This window comes from Xenopus tropicalis, chromosome 5 (assembly GCF_000004195.4).
Source record: "Xenopus tropicalis strain Nigerian chromosome 5, UCB_Xtro_10.0, whole genome shotgun sequence".
NCBI classification, from domain to species: Eukaryota; Metazoa; Chordata; class Amphibia; order Anura; family Pipidae; genus Xenopus; species Xenopus tropicalis.
The window spans coordinates 113,457,951-113,481,505 of NC_030681.2; the positions used below are offsets into that span (position 1 = coordinate 113,457,951).

Here is a 23,555-nt window from a genome sequence, read left to right on the forward strand (position 1 = left end):
TTTAAATAAAGATATACTAAATGGTATTACCCAAAGATGGGATTCTGCAAATGCTGACAAGCTAGATGGAGAATTAAGCAAAACAATAAAGAAATGAAAAACATAGGACCTGCTATATTTTTTGCATGTTCCCTGATGAAGAACTCTATATCAATTGGGTTGAAACATATTGTGCTGTAATGTATGCAATAAATTGTTATGGTTATGATATCTATATAGTATTGGGGACTTTCAGTTGTTCCCCTACAGTGAACACCCTTATTAATGTTAGATAACACTATATGAGATTTGTGGTTCTGCTTCCTAACTATTGATATACAGTATGCTATGCCAGTATGATTCCATATTGCTGAGTATCCATATGATTGTGCACCTCATATTACATTTCAGAACCAGTATTCTGTATATTTCAGAGAACCATGTTTAGCTGAAAATACTTCCTCCCCATTTTACTTGCTTCTATACTGAGTAGCTTGTATGTCTCTGTTTAAAAAAAAAACAATACAGGAGGAGATGTGCCAATGGAAACTGACTGCAACTAATGGAAAAACTGCTGCCTTCTAAATGTCAAACTATAACTCTCAAATACCACCAACAACTTAAGCATTGCTGGGAGTTTTAGTTCAAGAAAATTGGGAAAGCATTTTTCACATTAATTTATGCTTTAGTAAACCAGTAAATTTAACCTTTATTTACTGTATATAGCACTAAAATCTTTCTGCAGCGTTATACAAAGATTGTTCATATTTTACATCAGTGCCTTACGTGGTAGAGTTTACAACCTAAGTTGTTATTTAAGATGTTTTCTAAGTTGGTGCTTAGTGCAGCGCACTCTGCAGTAGAGTATTACTATTCAGTGAGCAACTGGGTTACTCCTATAATGTGATTAATATTTGGAAAGCTGTTACAATAAGCTTAAGTGGCATAATTTACTAATAAATATTCAATAACCAGTCATTAATGAGCTTTTAAATGTCTTTTATTAAGCAAAAAGCAAATGGCTCAAATAATCTGATAGGCTTTACAGCACTGGTTCAAATTTACAAAAAAAAATATATATGATGAAATGTTAAATACCTGAATCTGTCTCCATTTGTTATCATACCATCTTAAGTGGAAGTGCAATTACAGTTGTTGGGGCGCAGTTTGCATATGTGCCTAGTGGCCCTTAATTTATTCTTTACCAGCTTAAAAATAGCACTAAGGTTAGTGATGTGCGAATTTGTCCTGCTTGCTTTGCCGAAAAAAATTGGCGAAAATGTTGCATGTAAAAAAAAACCTGTAGCTTTAAAAAAAAAAATAAAAAATGACGTACAGAAAAAAAAATACAATTTGTTTGCCACGTGTACTTTTGTGGACACACGGCGCCTGTTTCTTGAAAAAACCTGCCAGTTTGAAGTTTGTTCAAGCACTTTGCAATGTGACTTAATTTTTTGTGATTTTTGAATTACTTAGCTTTTTGTTCAGAAGCTCTTCAGTTTGGAATTTCAGCAGCTATCTGGTTGCTAGGGTGCCATGTCCTAGCAACCAAGCAGTGGCTTGAATGAGAGACTTAGATATGAGTAGGAAAGGGCTTGAAAGACTAAGGGGCACATTTACTAACCCACGAACGGGTCGAATGCGTCCGATTGCGTTTTTTTCGTAATGATCGGTATTTTGCGATTTTTTCGGAAAATTGTCGCGACTTTTTCGTTACTAATACGATTTGTGCGAAAAAACTCGAGTTTTTCGTAGCCATTCCGAAAGTTGCGCAAAATCTGGCGATTTTTCGTAGCGTTAAAACTTGCGCAAAACGTCGCACCTTTTAAGTTTTAACGCTACGAAAAAGGCGCAACTTTTCGCGCAAGTTTTAACGCTACGAAAAAGGCGCAACTTTTCGCGCAAGTTTTAACGCTACGAAAAAATTGGCAGATTTTGCGCAACTTTCGGAATGGCTACGAAAAACTCGCGTTTTTTCGCGCAATTGGTATTGGTATTCGCGTATTGGTAACGAAAAAGTCGCAAAATGTTCGTTTTCAAATCGGAATTTTTCCAATTCGGTTCAGATTCGTGTCTTAGTAAATGTGCCCCTAAGTGTGAGTAACAACAAAATTGCAGCCTTACAGAGCAATAGCTTTTTGGCTGCTGGTTTCAGTGAACCCAATATAAAAGCTGAGAAGAATTTAAGGATTCTAAAAATAACCATTTAAAAATTTGCTAACAATACAAATGACTTTCCTTTACTCACTAGTGTCAAATAAACTTTAATACATAGCCCTGTATTTACATAAAGGTTTCTCTGCATGTTTTTTCTAAACAGACATTTGATAATGTCCTTTATAAATGTTTTCTGTGATTTCATAGTGTATTCAATTTTCAGCGCGTCAGATTATTTATGAATCTACACTCTGTCCTTGGCTAAATGCACCCCATTATGGTCATTATAACAGAGCCCCTTGTGTATCCTACAGCAGTGATTTCTTTTCCTCCTGTGACAATATCATATTTGCATAAAACAGGGCTAGATCAACATATCTCTAATGTTCCCTTCTGTAAGCGATGACAATGGGTGACTTCCCAGACTAGCAATGTACATACAAACAGCCTTTTGGAAAGTTTGAAGAAACTCTAATGACAACTTTAAAATGAAGTTTTATGCAGAGAGCAGATGTCAGATGCTAAAGATCGCCTGCTTCCAGATCAAGTTGCTGCTGCTGCCAAGTCTCGCGAGCTTTAATTCAGAGGCAGTTTCTATTAATGTCAGGACTATCCAATTTACTGAACTAAAACAGCAGATGTGCAGCACTCACTGAACTACTTAAGATCCTTGCTGTTTAAAACTTTTTAACATTGACACGGGTAAGTGTTAATCTCACTCTGCTTTTTGTGACTGAGCTTTTATTCTCTGCCAATTTGTGCTTTCTGCTGTTACATTGGGGCAAGAAGTGCATTCAAACCCCTTGCCTTATTGTGTTTCATTTAAAGTCAGCTTTTTGCCATAAGTCACTAACTTGCAGAAGGTAACGTGTTGCTATATATAGATGCTATTTTGGGTTTGTAACTGCATGTGTTTGCATGTATACTATTTAAACATAATGCAAAATCACATTTTCTGATTAAATGTTGCCTTTCTAGTTCATTTTTGAAAGGCATCTAAACTATTTGGTAACGCATTTATTTATAGAATCCATTTCTTTATGTTATAGAATTGTAAAATGTTGAATTGCTTTAGAGCAACTATGAAACTAATATACAAATTCAGGTCACATACACATGAATGCAGTTTGCAGGGATAACTTTAAACATACTTTTAGACTTTTTTAATAAATCCCAGTGCAACTAAAACTGCATTACACTTTGTCCTCTCTGTTTCACTCTTTTTCATTACAAAATTCCCTTTTGTGTTTAGGATTTTAGATTCTAACCATAAATTGAAAACAACAAGACTCATCTTGTAGTTTGTTACCAAGGTTCCGTTATATTTAAAAGCATCATCGTTTAGTTCTATAATGTTTTAATTTTGTTTTTGTTTAGTGGCATAACAATTATGGTCCAATCACTTTAATCACTTGCATTCATATACAGAACATATCTGCTTTAGTTGTAAGAAAAAGGGGAAAATTGATATGGCCATATTATAGCCAGAAATCAAAATCAATCATATCTATATCAATCACATTTGTATATATATTATTGTACATACATATATTATTGTCTGATTATAACATGTACACAAAAGGGAAAGAGCTAGTATTTATTTTGGCTGTCGCACTGTAGAATTTTTTCTTACACAGATTTATTAAAAATGACCTCAAATAAGTGGAATTTATTTACATTTTTATCAACATTTTACTTTGGAGGATTTGTTTAAATGTTATACAATTTTGCGGATATAAATACAAGAATGTGATTACCTTTATTAGCCAGGGAATTAAATACGTAAAACAAACATGTAACATGTAACACAAGATCAGTTGTTATGAACGATACACCACATGATTAGAACAGGCTTCTTTTTCAGTTGTTTAGCTTAATAAATGCTGATATAAGATGCAATATGAAGAAAACAAATATTCTCCTACTAAGTACAGTTATTCATACAATCAAATAAGGATAAATGCATCAGTTATGAAAGGTCATATTAGGATAATAACACATGGAACAAGTGTTAGATGCCAAAGTGTATCACTTTTACACTTTGCTTATCTATGACAGATATGTATCTGTCTATGTATCCGTCTGTGAAAAAGGAGCAGTAATATGAATGTATCAGATCCAAGTCCAATTCCAAGGCTGAGCAGCTATTAAACAAGATCATTTTGAGTACAGAGGTAAGAGGAAATTCCTTGGAGCTAGAAAGAAATCACACTAGAGGAAAATGAGGAATATTTCCTTTTCTTCTAGTACCCCATAAGAATTGCAAGTTAGCAGGGATCTGCCTAGTCATTCTAGAGTAATGAGAGTGAATGCTGATTGGCTGCAGTTCACTATTATGAAGGGACACATAGGGGCAGATTTATTAAGACACAAATTCGAATTCCGAATGGGAAAAATTCGTATTGGATACGATAATTTCTGAGGATAGCGACTTTTTTGTAGCCGTCGCGACTTTTTCGTATCTTGCACAAATTTTTCGTCGCCACCGCGACTTTTTCATATTGAACGATCGTAAACGGTGGGAAAACCTTTCCAACTTTGATCCTTCTGTGCATGATTTTGGAAGCCTCCCATAGGACTCAATGGCACTCTGCCGCTCCAACCTGGCCCAAGGAAAGTCACGATTCCGAAGATTGAATGAATCCGAAACTTTCGTACTCGGAGCGACAATACAAATTTGTCGCAAAGTACGAAAGAGTTTCGCCAGCGGCAAAAAATTCACGCAAGATACGAAAAAGTCGCGACGGCGACAAAATTGATGCAAAAATAACAATCATTACGAAAAAAGCTCATTCGGATGCATTCGGAGCGTTCGTGGATTGATAAATCTCCCCCATATTTTCCAAATACTATGTGCTTCCTAAATTCACCACAGAAATCTAACTGCTTTTCAAAAAGCTTTAAACAACAAAAGGCTGCATAGTTTTCCACCTTTAGCTTTTCCACATAAAGGGGAACTAAACAACCCAAATTAAACTTGCTCCGCAGGCACTCCTTATCACATATCTAAATTACATTGTAATTTCTTTATTTTCTTTAGTTTTAATGACATGTGCAATTTGATTAATATCCTGATTTGCAACATTTACAACCCCAGTGGGGCTGGCTGGCTACCCACGAAGCCACTGTTATAACTCCTTATTAGGTCATTAGAATAAGCCGGCTGACAGAGTGAGAAAACAGTCAAGAGAAGATTCCTTCATCAGAAACCTAACCCTCTAGCAGCCAGCTGGCCAGTCAACACTGCAAATGGTGATGCAAATCATGATATTAGCAGTATAAAACTTCATATATTATCATGAAAGCTAAAGGAAATCAGAAAAGTAATTTTCATATTTGTTCAGAAAATCCATCAATGCAATTTTAAATACAGGTATGGAGCATGTTTTCCAGAATGCTTGGGACCTGGGGTTTTAAAGATAAGCATCTTTCTGTAATTTAGATCTCTATACTTTAGTCTACTAAAAATGCTTTAAACATTAAATAAACCCATTAGGATTGTTTTACCTTCAATAAGGAATAATGATATATTAGTTGGGATTAAGTGCAAGGTACTGTTATATAATTACAGGAAATATGTTTTTCAACTTTTGAATTATTTGATTAAAATAGAGTTTATGGAGATGGCTTCATGTAATTCAGAGCTTTCTGGATAATGGGCTTCCGGATAACAGATCTCATACCTGTAATTTGTTTGGTGTTATTTTCCTGAAGTGAATGGCACTGGATATGTCAGCATCATGGTTTGTAGCTGTTCTAACCACAATATAAAAATTAATAGCAGCTACGTAATTTCTGCATATAAAATAATTTAGTGCAGATTTCTGATAACGAAACATACAGAACATGTGTAGAATGTCAGACAAAATATGTGAATATTTGTTAAAGTCATTGAAATAGACTAAGCAATTCACTCTATCCTATAGCAACTGGAACAGTTATCTATACAAAACTATAAATACTATATGACATAGCAATAACATGTCAGAAATACGCCTTGCAAGAATGCATCAGGATCTTGCTTAAAGGCTGTTAATTACACTGTAACACTGTGCTGCCTACTGCAAACATTTTCCTGGCATCTGTGTTTAATACGTATTTTCCGTTGGAACAAACTGATATACAATACATTGCACTATACATGAGTATTAACGGGGTGATTCATCTTTAAGTTAACTTTTATGGGGGAATGTAATATAGGAAATGGAAGAATGTAAAACACCTTTAGTGAACCCTTTGCCTTTCTTGCTATAGTATAGTGATTGCAAATTATTTAGCGTGCGCCAGTGAGCAGTGTTTGTAAAAAAAATCTTGTCAATGAAAAAGTCATTATTTTTTTGAGCTATCATTTATGCCATTATTAAGCACTAAACATTGGCAAAAATGTGATTTTAAAAATAGCTTGCAATTGTTATTATATTACCCCTTAGTATGTTATAGTATGTCCTATTCCCAGCAACTTTTCAATTGGTCTTCATTATTTATTTTAGTTTTTGAATTTATCCAGCATTCAAATGACCCCAGCAGCCAAAAAAAACTATTTAGCCTCTATCCTATTCATATTCCTTTCTCTCATTCCAAGCACTGCCTGGTTGCTAGGGTATATAAGAGCTGCTGAACAAACTGGAGAGTTGCTGAAGAGAAGCTAAATAACTAAAAAAACGCATAAAATAAAAAATGAAGACCAAATTGCACATTATCTCTGAATAGCAATGTCTATATCTTACTAAAAGTTCACATTAAGGTGAACTACCCCTTCTAAATATATAAGGTTGGGGGGTACTGACGGCAGTCAGGGCATTTGAATCAGCAGAAAAATTAAAGATCTTGCAATATCTGTCTGATTTTGTCACAATAGTGTAAGTCAATTATGACACACATCAGTCATACTATCTACCCTTCTGTACATAAGAGAAAAAAAAATAGAGAAAAAATAGAGAAAACCCTCTATTGTAAAGGCTATTAGCATACCAAGGGTCAAATATCTTTATGTGCTCATGTAAGAGATACAGTAAGTTTTCCAAAATATACATTAAACAAAGTGGGCTGTGATAATTCAAATTAAACTCTATATTTAACTATTCCAGTCCTATATTGACAGATAAGTACAGCATATTATACATTTATTTATTTGCTGCTTTGTAAAAAGGAAATATTATTTGACAATCACATACCTGATTATCTATAAATATTAAACTGCTGTCAAACTAATTTGTGTTTCCAGTTAACAGGGATGTTCTACAAACTGACCTCTCTAAAGACAATTTTCACTATTTGCTTCACAGTAGTTTGTATATGTTGTGTGAACTGCAATGGTGAGACAGATATTGTCGATACCAAATATGGAAAAGTAACAGGGGTGCAGATTTCCGTGTTCTCTGGGATTATCACAGCGTTTCTTGGAATACCATATGCAGAGCCACCGATTGGGGATTTAAGATTTAAAAAGCCTGTGCCACACAAACCATGGTCAGAGATATGGAATGCCTCACAATATGGAAACTCATGCTATCAAACCGTCGATCAAATATTTCCTGGTTTTTCTGGAGCTGAAATGTGGAATCCAAACACTCAACTAAGCGAAGATTGCCTCTACCTTAATATATGGATCCCAACTCCAAAGCCAAGAAATGCTAGTGTTATGGTTTGGATTTATGGGGGCTCTTTTGAAACAGGGACGTCATCTCTTGATTTGTATGATGGGAAGTTTCTGGCCAGAACTGAACGTGTTATTGTAGTGTCAATGAACTATAGATTAGGTGCACTAGGATTTTTAGCTTTTCCAGGAAATAATGAAGCCCCAGGAAATGTTGGTCTCTTTGACCAGAGATTGGCTCTTCAGTGGGTTTACGAGAATATTGCAGCATTTGGTGGGAATCCCAAGAGTATAACCATTTTTGGAGAAAGTGCTGGGGGAGCCTCTGTCAGTTACCATATGCTTTCTCCAAAAAGTCATGGATTTTTCACAAGAGCTATTATGCAAAGTGCAACAGCTAATGCTCCTTGGGCTGTTATAACCAAAGCTGAAGCCAGCAATAGAGCTTTGACATTAGCCAATCTTCTAAACTGTTTTTATAGGAATGAAACAGAAATAATTGCTTGCCTTCGAAATAAGAGTCCTGAAGAAATATTTGAAAAAGCTGTTTCAGTTCTTCCACACAGATCAGTCATAGAAGTTAATTTTCCTCCTACTGTTGATGGAGATTTTCTTATAGAAATGCCAGAAATATTAATGCAACTTGGTCAATTAAAAAAGAAAACACAAATTTTAACTGGAGTTAATAAAGATGAGGGCTCATATTTCTTAGTATATGGACTACCCGGATTTAGTAAAGATCATGAGAGCTTTATAAACAGAACACAGTTTCACAAAAGTGTCAAATTGGCATTTCCAAAGGCAACAGAACTTGCAATAGATTCCGTCCTTTTTCATTATACAAACTGGGAAGATGAACAGAATCCATCTCATAATCGGGATGCCATGGATGATATTGTTGGAGATTACAATTTTATATGCCCATTGTTGGAATTCACAAAATGGAATTCTGAACTTGGTAACAACGCTTATTTATACTACTTCCATCACAGATCTTCAAAACTAACCTGGCCTGGGTGGATGGGTGTTATGCACGGTTATGAAATTGAATTTGTATTTGGAATACCAATGTACAGAAGACTTAATTATACCAAGGCAGAGGAAACTCTGAGCCGCACTTTAATGAGATACTGGGCAAATTTTGCGAAAACAGGGTAAGTTGTTTTGTTTTTACCTATCAAACATTTCATTAGTTTGATAAGAATGAATATTAATTTGCATACATAATTTTTAAAAGACTTTTAATAACCTACACTTTTTACTGACCTCTACCAACAATGACCTTGGATTAGGATTCATATTGCAATGGCAGTGTTTAGAGTTGTATCGTTTATTGGGCTTTTTTTTTTATTATCAATTTTCAAGTTTGCGAATTGGAGAGTTTCTTTCTAATTCGAATAAACTCTATTAATATGAAAATCTATTAATATGAAAAACTTGTTTGGATAAAAAAACCTGAATACCTCAAACTCTAGTAAAAACTTGAAAACCTCGATTTAAAAAATGTAGCTTGGTTTTTGCACCATTATTGTTTTTTAAACCACAATTCAAATATTGGGAGTTTTAGCGCATAAGAACTCAAATTGTGAAAAAAATGTGAATTTTAACATTGATAAATCATTCCCTAAGGGGCACATTTACTAAGCCACGAATCCAAATCCCGAATGGGAAAAAATGGGATTGGAAACAAAAATTTTGTGACTTTTTCGTCGCCGTCACGTTTTTTTTAATATTTTGCGCGATTTTTTCATCGCCGTCACGACTTTATTGTATTGAGCAATTGTAAACGGCGGAAAAACCAATCCGATTTTTTCGCGACGGCGACGAAAAAGTCGCAAAAAATACCGATCATTAGGAAAAAAACGCATTCGGACGATTTTGGTCCGTTTGTGGATTAGTAAATGTGCCCCTAAGTGTTAGTTTTTCTTTTATTGACCCTCATTAAAGGTTTTTGTTGGTAAGCCTAATGACTATATGCCTGTTTCAGTATTCCAAACAAACTTGTGAATATTGGACTACAGAAGAAAATCTTATAACTCGTGCCTTTATAGTTTGTTTCTTTATCTTTCCATCGCCAATCAACTAATATTGGTAAAAGCAGCAACTGTTCTAAATGAAGAAAACAACCCACCAATGTGTATCTTGATTATAATTCCACAACTGCATATTTTTTTACAGGAAGTCAATATATGTTTTTTCTACTTGCGAAGAATATCGTTTAATATATTTGCCATATTCTAAGTATTTGTATATTTTAAATGGATCACCAGTCTGACAAAATGATTTACTTTTTGTTTTTAAAATGCATAAGTTCTATGATTTATTTCTTGTTTTTTTACTGATGTATACACAAATGCCTTGAACCATAACCCCCTGGTGTACTGGAAAACTAAAAATAACAAAGTCAACAGTAAGCATTATGTTGCGTGTTCATTAAAGGTAGAAATAAGGTAGAAAGAAAATGCTCTATAAAAACCAAACTGATTTTATTGAGTTTTATTTTTTGAGGGTTTTTTTTTAGCATTTCCTCTTATTTGCACCAAAAGAATACATATGTACAGCATAAGTATAAGTATAAGCACAAGTATAATTATCACTGCTTTGTCAAGACTTGGGAAGTGGTTGTTAAGGTTTATAGAATTTTCAAAGGGCATAAAGGTTTACAAGCCAATCTACTTGTTAACTTTCATAGGCAATAAAGCCCTCTTTCTTTATGAAAAGGAATTGTTTTCAAAACATTTAACATTTTAAAAATGAATAAAAATAACCTGGAGGATAAATGTATACAATAATATTGAAGATGATGATAAAGTGGAATACTGAGAGAAAAAAAATAATAGCTGTATGACAGCGAAGCAACAGTTTGCTGCTACATGGGCACAATATGAAGACCTGAGCAATGTGAATGATATATTCTTTGCCATTAAATTCCATTGACTGTTGGTTACTGATGATGTCAGATGGGGCCACCAATCCTTTCACCTTATAGAGCATATAAATAATTTTTATTCAGGTTGACTCCTGGTTTTTGGTGATCCATTAAAGAAATGTAAATAAAGCAACTATTTGTAACACTGGGGCTTATTTTTAATGCTACATATTTAGTACAGGTGCAGGATTCCCTTTCCTTACCCCTTATCCTTAAAGCTTCAAATTATGGGAAGACCATCTCTTACAGACTCCATTTTAACCAAATAACTATATGTTTTCTTTTCCTCTATAATAATAATAAAAAAACATTACTTTGTACTTAATCCTGAATTGCATCAATCAATATCGGCGGCAAAACTATTGTATCAGGTTTGTTTAATGTTTAAATGACTTTTAGCTGACAAAGTATGGTGATCCAATAGACCCTTTATCCAGAAAACCCCAGGTCCCAAACATTTTGTATAACAGGTTTTAAACCTGTATAATTAATGTTGCAGCTTTTTTTTTTTTAAAGGTGATCAAACTTTCTACTAAAATTTGTATTCAATGTTTTTTATAGGTAGACTATTCCATTTTTTTCCATCGTGTCTGAAATTTCACCTATTTTAAGTTAGCATAAATAAGACTTGAAAATAAATAAGGCTGGGCTTTTAAATAAATATAATAAAAATGGCACATAATAAGCATTTAGGACAAGTTTTACATATTAATGCAGAAGTAATAGTTAATATTAAACACGTTGCTAAAAGTCAGAAGTATTATTTTTTGTCATAATGGATGTGAATGATTTATTTAGTCATGTCCAGTCACTCCTTCTCTTACAGTAATTGAAAATGCTATATTCTTATCATTGAGATTTGTCCGAATTTTGACTCATACAGTCTGATTTACTCTTCTTTACTAGTGTGTATAATAATGTATTTCCTCATTATTCACTTTTATAGTACAGACAAACCAAGGTTTGACTGTGCAATTATTGCTAATGCACACAGTATTGCAAGCTTTATGTGACAGTGAGTCTAAATGACATGATTACCTTGCTAAGATTATATTCCTGTAAGAAGCATCTGGGCTCTGTGTATAATTGGAAATAAAAACTTGCAGCTGAGTACAGGTATATGATATGCCGAAATGTCAGGTATGTGTAATATGGTAAAGCACTGCCAGGGATAATGTGATATAGAAGGGATATTTTTGTAATTTGGGTATTCCAGGATTAAGTAACTCTGTTTGGTCCTGAAGATTTAGGGTAATGGCATTGGGTGCATTGCTTCCATATAGTAGTAAACGACTGTGGTCAAAATGCCCTATCTTCCTGTTATTTCTTTTAATATTAGTTCATGAAAAGAGCACTGGCTGATGCACATGGATCAGTAACAGGTGGAAAAGTTCAGGTTTTTGCATAGAGAGCTCCTAAAACTGACATATGTATTACATTGGGCCTGCTGGGGGTGTGGGGGCTGTTTGGCCTTGTGTATTTGAAATGCCAGTTTTTAATCTCAGCATAGACATATATGTTTATCTTTATTTGTATAGCACTGATTATATATGCAGTGCTGTACAGCAGAACAATAAATAAATAGAACAAACAGGGGGTCATTACAATAATAAATGAAAATACATGCTGGAATCATTTGCTAAACATATGGAATCCTTATGACATGTATCTTTGTGCCCTAAAGTAACTAATTTGGGGTTCTGTATTTATGGTACACAACTTTACAGGTCTAGTAGTCACCTATAGCAGCCAATGAACAGGTAGCATTTACCTGTGACTTGTTTAAAAGCAAGCATCTGATTGGTTGCTATGGGTTACTGCACCTGGACAACCTTTGTTTCTTGCATTTAATGTGCAGCATATTTCTTACATATGATCCTAACTCTCTACCTCATTCGTAATTCTTTTTTTAAAATTATTGTTAATTAACAAACCTAATTTGGAATCTGGCAATCTAAAAAACCCTAGTGGAGCTTACAGGAGCTATACAGACAACATGATTTTCATAATTGGCCAATCAGTGAAAACAATTATAGCCTTATTTAATATAAATTGTCCTTTTAATATGGGAACAGCAAGAATTTGGTAATAGAAGAGTACATGAGAAATATTTAGGACAAATATTACAAATAGTAGTGACAAGGAGAATGAGGCGTCAGTGTAGTGAAATAAGTGAGTTGTAGGTATAATTGGCAGAGTTATGCAAAAGGAGTCATCTGAAAGAGGTCTATGCTTCTTTTTCTGCTGACATTTTCTACTGTAGATTTTTTAATGAATACTTTCACATTTCATTACTAAAATAATGAGTTATGATTTACACATCAATGTAAGTACAGATGGAAAGCACTAATTATTTTTAAGTTCATAATTAGTAATTACCACCCACCAATGATAAAAATAAATGAAAATTCTAAGAAGGTTAGAATTAGTATGAGGAAACTACGATTATTATATTACAACAGAAAACACAGTGTTCAGTGTTCTATAATTAACTGTGCATGGGCTTTTCCCCTCCATAACTAGATATCATAATCATACCTGTAGGGCAATTCCTTCTTTGATCATTTCAAAATATTTTGCTGCAATTACAAACTAATAATTCCCCCTTGAAATGCAGTTAATTTACTTTTTGTGTTTTCCAATAAAAATTATAGTAGAGAAAACTTTTTATATGAATCAAAAAAGTTCAGAGGGATATAAAAATTAAGTTTATGTATTTTATAAATTACAGTAAGTCTTCTAAATATCTACTTGTTTATTATCTGCTGTACCCAGAGCCTATAATACAGAGGCCTAGGGTTCCCACCTTTGTCAGTGGCTAAACCCAAGCAAAGGGGGCAGGGCTGATGGCATTGGGGTGGGGCATTGATGCTGGGGGTGGGATGACATCAGGGAAAGGCACAATGGTGTCAGGTGGAATTATAATTCTACAGTGGGGTTATTGCATCACTTAGACACAATTGCTTGAATTTCTGTCCAGTTTTCCAGTTTGTAACTGGACAAAAAGTTTTAAATCAGACAAAACTGTGATGTGCAGTTCAAAACTGGATGGGTGGCAACTCTATCTCTATCTATGTTCTGCTTTATAAGTAAGCCCCATCCTTTAATTAAAACTATGCAATCTATTACACAGAAACCAGTAATCCAAAACGCTCCAAAAGACAGTAATAAAGGCATTTGGATCTCAATATCTTAAATCTGCTAAAAATCATTTAAACAACAAACCCAATAGGAATGTTTAGCCACCAGTTTGGATTCAGATAGGTTAGTTACCATCAAGTACATTGTACTGTTTTATTATTACAGAGAAAAGGGAAATTATTAAGAAAATTAGAACGTCTTGCTTAAAATTTACTTTGTGTCCGTACTTATGTTGAACTATAAGAAAGTACACAAACATAACATTACATAACATAACATTCTAAATAACAGTTTCAGTAGTCATACAAATATGCAAATAGACCAGACCCACCAAACAAACTTTTGGTTGACCATGATATACAAATAGTAACGAACGAATCTGTCCCATTTCGTTTCACCGAAAAATTTGCAAAACTGCTAAAAAATTTGCAAAACGGTGACCCTGGCACCTAGGAACTTCTGATTTATCGGGTGCTACTTGCAGTGTTAGGATTTTGTTTTCTTCTTTTATTTTGTTTACTGCATTCCTAAAGCATATTTAGCACCATAATTTCTGGATGTTTGTATACATACTTTCTTCCTATAACCAGAGACATTCATTGTATATTTCATTCATTACATGTATTAAACTGGCCATTGTAGTAGTTTCTGTCTATTTTCATATAATATATGTACTTCAGGGTCCCTCTGATGTTGGGGCTCTATCTGGGCAGCCTATGGGCATTTTTTTTTTTTTACATTGAAACCAGGCGAAAAAGTTTGCTCATCACTGCTTAAAACATATAATTGTATTTAATGCATTATGCATGTATGTATCAACTATCTACAGCCTCATATTATATATGTTTGTCTTCTCTTATTCCTTATTGTGATACTTCCTTGCTAAAATAAACAGTAAAAACACAGAATAAGAAGGATACACAAACATAAATATAGAAAGATTAGTATAATTAATTGTGATGAGCATATTATTTTTTGCCAGGAATGGATCTGGTGCTTTTGGGGGATTTATTTTTTTGCACTTTGGCCCACCATGGTATATATGCCCATGAGATTATATACATGTTTATTAGTGACAATATCACAGTAATCATAACTGCTATATAACTGCCTATATCAGTGCATATAGAATATGACATATTGTGTCATATTCTATATGCACTGATATAGGCCAAGCATTGGCCCGTTTGAATTTCTGCACACGTAACAGCATTGGCTAATTACATAATGGTTTGGAAATGGGGATTGGGCACCTTTTTCACTCTGTTTAGATTGCAAGGGTATTTATATGTGAGATGATACACCGTTGTTTTATCCTTGATAAAGGTCCTAATGAGGACCGAAACGTTGGTTTTTAAACAATGAGTTTTCAATAAAAATTTTTTTTTTGAATTTTAAGGGTGTGCCGGCCATGGATTATTTCATGCTATATATATATATATATATATATATATATATATATATATATACAGTGTTTACAGTGTGCAAACTATTAAAGCTGAAAGTAGACATAATATTGCTTTGCCCTTTAGAGTTTATATATATAGTCTAGTTAAAGGGGATATTATCCTGCTTCCTAAATCTTTGATTGTAGTTGCTTTTATTTAAGATTTTGTTATAACTGCAGTATCAATCTTACTTAATAAGGCATGGAAGAAAGAACAAGGTTGAAATAAATTCAGAAATTCAGGGGAAAAAAATGTATGGCCAGTACCCAAATGGATCTCATTCCAACAAACCACAAAGTAACTTACACCACTCACACTGTCTGAAAAAAGAAATGTTATGTTTTTCCTTGTACAGTGTTGCCAAGACACTAATCAACTGAAGGAAAGCAGCACGATGACAGTAGGATGGAAACTTGAGTAACGCAGCGTGCTGGCTTTTACCATTTTGGTCATACATATTAACAACCAATCTAGTAGCTAATAGTGTCAGAGAGGGTCTAGCTTTGCAAAACAAAGTATAACAATGCAGGCTCAAGTTCTAAATTATTGTCATTATCCTGTTGCTTGTGACACCATTTGGGGTCACATCTTTTTAGGATAGCCATACACAATTTATATATATATAAAATATATAGTACATTTAATCAAACATATATTAATTGCTAGCTATTAAGATAAAGATCCATTTAACCCCATTCTTATTTTGTATAGTAAAAAGTATGGGATGCAGGAGGGGCAGCCTTTAACTATGCTGAGTAAGAATTAGATAAAACAATTCTTTACCTTAAACATAAGACAACCAATAGTTTTAAATGCAGATGTTGATGTAATTTGTTACTATGAATAACCAAGATTATTTGGAACTTGCCTTTTTAGCATATTGACTAATTACTATGCATTCATTATCCTCCTCTTTCACTTCCTGGGTAATTGGAATTCTACATTAGTTTGAAATAAGAGCTACTTTTTATTTTTTAATTCCTGTCTGTGTGACTTGTCAGTGCCTGCTATTATTTCTTGTTGGTGTAGGATCCATTATGCAGAATTCTTGGGTCCTGGGTTTCCCAGATAAAGTGGTTTTCCCATAATTTGAAGTGCCACAAATATATAAACATTAAAAAAACCCAATAGGATTGGTTTACCACTAACATGGATTTATGCTAGCTTTCATACCATCAAGTAAAATGTATTATAAAATGTATGTGTGATCAGGGAAAAGAAAGAAATCAGTGAAAAATTAGAATTGCTTGCTTTGAAATTACTGAATGTACATGAAACTGTTAGGGAATAATTATATAGCTGTATAAAAACCGACACTGAAATACAAGTTTCTTGCTCCACTTTTAGCACAGCAGTTGAAGGTGAATAATATAAGTCAAAATAAAGTAAAAAAACAAACTGCACAAATCTAATAAACTAGTTAGTTCTTACTAGTTAGTTTTTCTGCATAAGGACTTTTATAAATAGTGCACCCAGGTCTTTGACATCCAGCGTTTATGCCAAAGGAAAGCTCAGTGTTAGTTTAAGCCTTGCTGTGTATAAATGTGTGATTTATTTTATGCCAAATTTTATGCTTTTGTGGCGTAAAATGAAATACACATGCTCTTTGATCTATTTCTAGACTTTTATTACTATAAAACACCAGCATATTCTGTTTATTAAAGATAATACGGATTTTTAAGATAACTTTACTTTGATTTATTCTTAAATATATATAATGTTTGTTTCTATTTGTAATCTTTTACATCGATAGACCCTAACTGTGACATGCTATGGGCCTGCCATGTTGCTCATGATTTGGTCATATTTCTTCATCTTGTAACTGATCTTGTTGGCAGCTTATAAATCTATTCTCCATCTGTAAAATATAGGAAGGAAATGTAATCTACAGGAAAACTTCCCGTTCCTTATCTAGCACATAAACACACAAACTGATATGCATAAAATCATTTCCCAAATATATGCTAGCGTATTATATATATAAATATATCAGGTACCTACAATCTGAACATTTGGAAAATTAGTTCTCAAGTTTGTTCTTTAACAATCTAATCATCTGCCAATAAATAAGTATTTGATCCTTTTTCCAAAGATTTATTATCTTGGCATAGAGCAGAACTGCTGGGTCTCCCATGAGTGATTATCCAGTAACAACATGATCCAATGTAATCCAAGTATATTCTGATGCCAAGAACATATGGCCAAATGTGACCTCTGTTATACATATATTCTACAAGAGTAAAGAAGAATTTATTTTTAGCTGTGACTTTAGAAATGTACTTGCAAAAATGCAATAGCAATAAGAATATTTACCATCACTAATGCAAATATTAATTAGAAGTACAGGTATGGGATCTGTTATCCAGAAAATTCCGAATTACAGGAAGACCATCTCCCATACATTCCATTATAAGCAATTAATTCAAATTTTTAAAAATTCATGTAATAATAAAACAGTATTGTGTGCTTCATTCCAACTAAGATATAATTAATACTTAACACAAAACAATACAAGTAGGGGTATATTTATCATGTTGTGTAAAAAGTGGAGTGAAGCATTACAGGTGATGTTGCCCAGGGCAACCAATCAGCAATTAGATTTCAACAGTTAGAAAACCAAAGCAAAGCATCTGATTGGCTGCTATGAGCAACATCACCAGTAATACATATTAACATATTAAGTTAGGTTGAAAAAAGACGTACATCCATCACGTTCAACCATAATGTCTATATATAACCTGCCTAACTGCTAGTTGATCCAGAGGAAGGCAAAAAACCCCATCTGAAGCCTCTCTAATTTGCCGCAGAGGGGAAAAAATTCCTTCTTGACTCCAAGATGGCAATCGGACCAGTCCCTGGATCAACTTGTACTAAGAGCTATCTCCCATAACCCTGTATTCCCTCACTTGCTTAAATGCCATCCAGCCCCTTCTTAAAGCTATATAATGTATCAGCCAGTACAATTGATTCGGGGAAGGAATTCCACAACTTCACAACTCTCACAGTAAAGAAACCTTTCTGAATATTTAAACCGAACCTCCCTTCTTCTAAACGGAGTGGGTGCCCTTGTGTCAGTTGGAAGCATTAGAGAGGTTATTATATGATCCCCTTATATATTTATACATAGTTATCATGTCACTTCTTAAGCGCCTCTTCTCCAGTGTAAATAGACCCAACTTGGCCAGTCTTTTTTACATATGGGGGTAAAGTCTGATTACCCCTTTTTATTACGAAATGCACCAGAGTGGATTACTTTTTGGTTATTAGGGATTCATTAACTGGATGCCATGCCGCAGCCTACCTGTGTGCTATCACATTAATTCTGCCTAATGTATCAGGCAGCACTATGACCTTGTTACTATTTCAGTGACTTCACTGTCTTCAGTAATGCTTCACTCCACTTTTTGCACAGCATGATAAATATACCCCTTAGAGTACAATGAGTGCTGTTGAATGCTGTTGTGTGTTGTTGCATGGTTTTGCATGACAGGATCAGATAAAATTTGACCCACAAAATCTCCAGTGGAGTTTGAGCAGGAGCGTGCTTGGAAATCCGGTGTCATTCTGGGTGAAACATTTTATAAGGACGGCCATTATATACCTATTATTAAAGCAGTTCTGATTTTGATTTTGCACTAAAAAAATCAAGTGTTAATGACCATTTAAAATGGTACATATAAACAATGGTGTATATAAACAATTTGGGTGATGTTTATATACAAAAATACACTCAAAAAATTAGTTTTCTAGAAAGTTCCAAATTACAAAAAGGCCATCTCACACAGACTGCAGTTTAATTAAATATTTCAAACTTTTAAAACATATTTCCTTTTTCTCTATAATTATAAAACAGTACATTGTATTTGATTCCAGCTAATAGATAATAAATCCATATTGGAGGCAAAACAACAGGAAAACTTCAAATTGTCTGATATCTTACACGTAAAGAAGCTATCCTGTTTTAGTGGGTAATTTAAAGGCAGTGTTCAACCCATGAAGAGGTGTCCCTCCCCAAGCACTCCCTTTAGTACATAAAAGTCCCACTCTCTTTAAAGGAGAAAGAAAGGTAAAAACTAAGTAAGCTTTATCAGAAAGGTCTATGTAAATACAGCCATAAGCACTCACAGTAATGCTGCACTGACTTATCTGTCAAAAGATTTCTTGTGTCTGTAATTCATGTGCCAGAGACACACAGCTCTCTGTTCTCTGCTCTCTCCTGCTCCCCCCTCCCTCAAGAATGTTAAGAACTCACTCCCCCACCCCTTAGAAATGTGGTTTTGAGCCAATCAGCAGGAAGCTGACTCACAGTTTTACTAACTGAGCATGTTCACTTGGTCTGGGTGTGCAGGAGTGAGGCATTATGGGAACTTTCTTTACACAGCTCAGCATTTTTTCTTCCTGTTTGGCTTCTGATCTTCTGAACAGGTGAAATTTGGGGAGACTTAAGGGCACTATTAAGACAACTGAAGGTATGCCTGCAGTTTGAGATTAACTCTTTACTAGCCTTTCCTTCTCCTTTAAATTATTTCTCCCTTGAAGTATCAACTCCCTGGCAAAAGCTTTGGTTTAACATACACACCACAAGACCTGTACCATTTCCATAGTTGACTGGTTAGTAATTACTTATGTCAGTACCTTCCTAGTTATGGCTTTCTCACTGAGGTGCTCATAGAAGTACTATATTTTATTTGGCAAAAAAAAATTGAAAAATAGCAAAAAGATTCACGATACGGTGCAGAAAATGACACGTGGCAAAAAATTGTCATGCAGCAAAAAAAAAAAAAGTCACATACGGATACAAACCGTAAAAATTTTGTTCATCACTAGACATCACTAGCACTTTAAACAGTGGATTTGGGTGACCTCTTGGTCCCCCATCTTATCAGGAATGGGGAGGTACTTTAGGTGCTCCCTTCCTGTTTGGATGCCAGATTTGACTTCTTCTTAATCTTTAAATAGAGATTTCCTTCTGCCAGGATTGATCTCCCTGCCCAGTGCCTCTGCCACTAGGACTTGCTACAGAAGATATGCCACAACAGTATTCATTTATACCTGTGTAATGCAAACTTATACATGGCATCCCACAAAGACTGAATGCATTTTTTTTTTATTTTACATTTTTGTTTATTCAGTTTCTAATGTTTTTGATTAAAAGACAATAGGAAGGGAATCAAAATGTGATTAACTATGTACGGAAGAGTGTCATTAGATAACAAATAACATTTTTAACAAATACAATGCTTATCTTATTATATTTAATTAGCTTATAATTACTGAAAGATAACACGTCTATGATTCATAAAAAATGTAGATTGCTGGTATTTTTATTTACGCTTCACCAAAAAAAGTAATGTACATATCATCTTCTGAAAATCAGTTGTTTGATAACAGAGAATGCTGATGATCAAACAAGTAATCAAAATTCTATACATTTTGAAATGTAATATGTAGAAAATGCATGAGAATCTTGACATCATTCTGATCATTAAAGCAGGAACAATTACTACCATAAATAATCTAGATATTTTAAACAATATTGTTGTTCACCGTGAATTAAACTATGATAATTGCTAAGAGAGAAAGTTATTATTGCCAAAGTGTTGGCACATTAAATTAATTAGATGCCATTTACCTTCCACGTCAATTTTCAAACTGTATATAAGGAATTAAAAAAGAGACTACTGATGCAATTAGCTAAGGGGAGTGTTTACTGGAAATCTGCAATAACAATATGAAGGGACTCTTTTATTATCTATGGGTCTAAGGAGCCCTAATGTCTCTCACATAAATGTAATAGAGCTAGTAGGCAAGGGCCCAAATACATACTGTATACCCAATACATATACAGTTAGAACAGACGGCCATTATGGAGGGGAACATTATTCAGTACCCTGGAATACAGTGTTTGGATCTATATATGTATTTTACATATTATATGTATTATATGGGGGTTTAAATGTATTTTCCTGTTCTAATGCAATGGACCACTGGTCTTCTCCAAGTCTGTAAATGTACATCATTACTGTATAGCCGTGGTAATTTCTAGTAACATAAGATTCAAGATTAAAGAAAACTATACCATCAGACTGAATACTTGATGTATACTTGAATAGTTTACATCATATTAAGTGCCCTATTAAAGAATCTTTCCAAAATGGAATATATCAGAATATATCAGTAAACATTGCTCTTAACTGTAATAGGAAGAAGTGTGGGAATAAAAGACAGAACCTTGTCCATTAATTGGCTGATGATACCTCGCATGTTTGTGTACACTGTTAATGGTATGATCCCAGGGTACTTAAAATGGCAATTTTCTATTTAGTATTACCCATACTACTAAAAAGTATATTTTTATGAAACAATAGTTTATTTAGATGGAGCAATGTTTTACACATGAGTTGCTTATGCAATACATTTTATAGAAACCTAAATTGTTCAGGTTTTAAGGTTTTCCTTTGAAAGGTTTGGTAAAAAATTATTGGTTTGCATTGATTACACCCAGACCAAGTTAAAGATGGTAAACATGATCATTAAAGGAGACATATTGGATAAATGAAAAAAAAAAACTAATTTTGTAGGCAATTGGTATCAGTCAAAACAGGTAATATGTCTTCAAGAGTAAAACTAGCAGTTATTATTTACCCATGTGACGTAAATGTCTGATTTCTTAAAAATATTTCCATTTGTATACTTTTGAGTTTATAATACTTGTGCTTTAGAGGTGCCAATAATTACTTAGAGAGAAATAACCTGAATTTAGGCTTCACGGAACACCTGCCCATGCCCTCCTTCAGAGGAAATCTGAGCTCACCTCATCCCTTTTGGTGGTGTTTTGACTCCTAACTGCACAGGATGTTCAAATCTGCCTTCCTCTGAATAGCATTTAAATCCAAGAAATGACTACTGAGCATTCGGGGAGGTTAATTCTCCATCTTGTCAGTGTTTTGGACACTTGATAAATTGGCCCAAAGTAACCCTGGTGAACCAAGATAATTTGTTGAAGGGCAGTGTAGAATGTGGCAGAATCTACTACCTGGATCTAGCTACTTCCCAGTTTCCCTGAAGGGTCAGTGTAAATTATAATTATCTAACATGCTGAAAACGTGTATGACCCTTAAATCAAGCAAAGAGCTTTATTTTTTAAGCAATTAGGGTGCGATTATATCACAATCTGCAACTGGTTAATTGAGAATTTGTCAGTATTTTTAACTACTATGGTAATGTACCAGCTCTAGGAAATGCTTTGTATTCTGCTTGCACACAAGCTGGAAGACATAGTTAGTCAAGATAAGTATCCCTAGTCACCAGTAGATCAGCTAGCAGTATTATCAGCAGGATTATTTAACAGGCTTTTTTTCCCTAAGTCATTAGTATGACAATATATCACAATATGCAATACAGGTATGGGATCCCTTATCCGGAAACCAGTTATCCAGAAAGCTCCGAATTACGGAATGCCCGTCTCCCATAGACTCCATTTTAAGCAAATAATTCAGAATTTTAAAACTGATTTCCCTTTTCTCTGTAGTAATAAAACAATACCTTGTAATTGATCCCAACTAAGATACAAATAATCCTTATTGGATGCAAAACAATCCTATTGGATTTAATTGCTGTTTTATTGATTCTTTAGTAGACTTAAGGTATGGAGATCCAAATTACGGAAAGACCCCTTATCCGGTATACCCTTGGTCCCGAGCATTCTGGATAACGGGTCCTATACCTGTATCATATGAATGCAGGATCAGCACTTTCTTTTAACTAAATCTAATTAAATTGGTTTAGTTTATATATAGTATATATATGCAGTATATAAAATCCATTTGGTTCCATGGTATACAACAGATATTAATGAATTGCCAAGACCACCAATTTGATTTCCCTAAATGGAGTAGCATTTTCAATAAAGTACAAATCTGTAAGCCTGTGTCTTCCGAATTCACATGATTAGTGGATGTCATTTTGAAAATCCCATGACTTAAGCAAGGATGCCCATCTCAGACCCACATCATTTGTGAACTACAGTGACCAGCATCTTCTGCAAATCATTTATTATGACTTGACATACCTTTAGTAAGGAAATTACCTTTAATGCTGGTTAATTCTTGGAATTCTATTTTAAAGAAATTAATTCCCTGTGATGCCCTTTAGGTCAACTGTAGCCTTTGAAAAGTCATTAACCTTCCCTTGACACCAACATTTTGATTGTTAGCGCTATAGGATGTGGGTCTGATTGTAATTGAATAGTTAGTCTTCAATAAAGCTTATAATAATAAGCATAGTTTAATACACAACTGGACCC

At 34.1% G+C, this 23,555-nt stretch overlaps 1 protein-coding gene across 1 annotated transcript in view; it reads left to right on the forward strand.

Moving 5' to 3' along the window:
• The first annotated feature begins 2,673 nt into the window (after nt 1–2,673).
• The window catches only part of bche (butyrylcholinesterase), a 33,582-nt gene continuing 12,700 nt past the window's right edge, over nt 2,674–23,555 (forward strand). The window contains exons 1-2 of the mRNA XM_002931564.5: nt 2,674–2,838; nt 7,361–8,886. Coding sequence (XP_002931610.1) covers nt 7,370–8,886 — 1,517 coding nt within the window. The 5' untranslated portion in view covers nt 2,674–2,838; nt 7,361–7,369. The remainder of the gene's footprint in view (nt 2,839–7,360; nt 8,887–23,555) is intronic.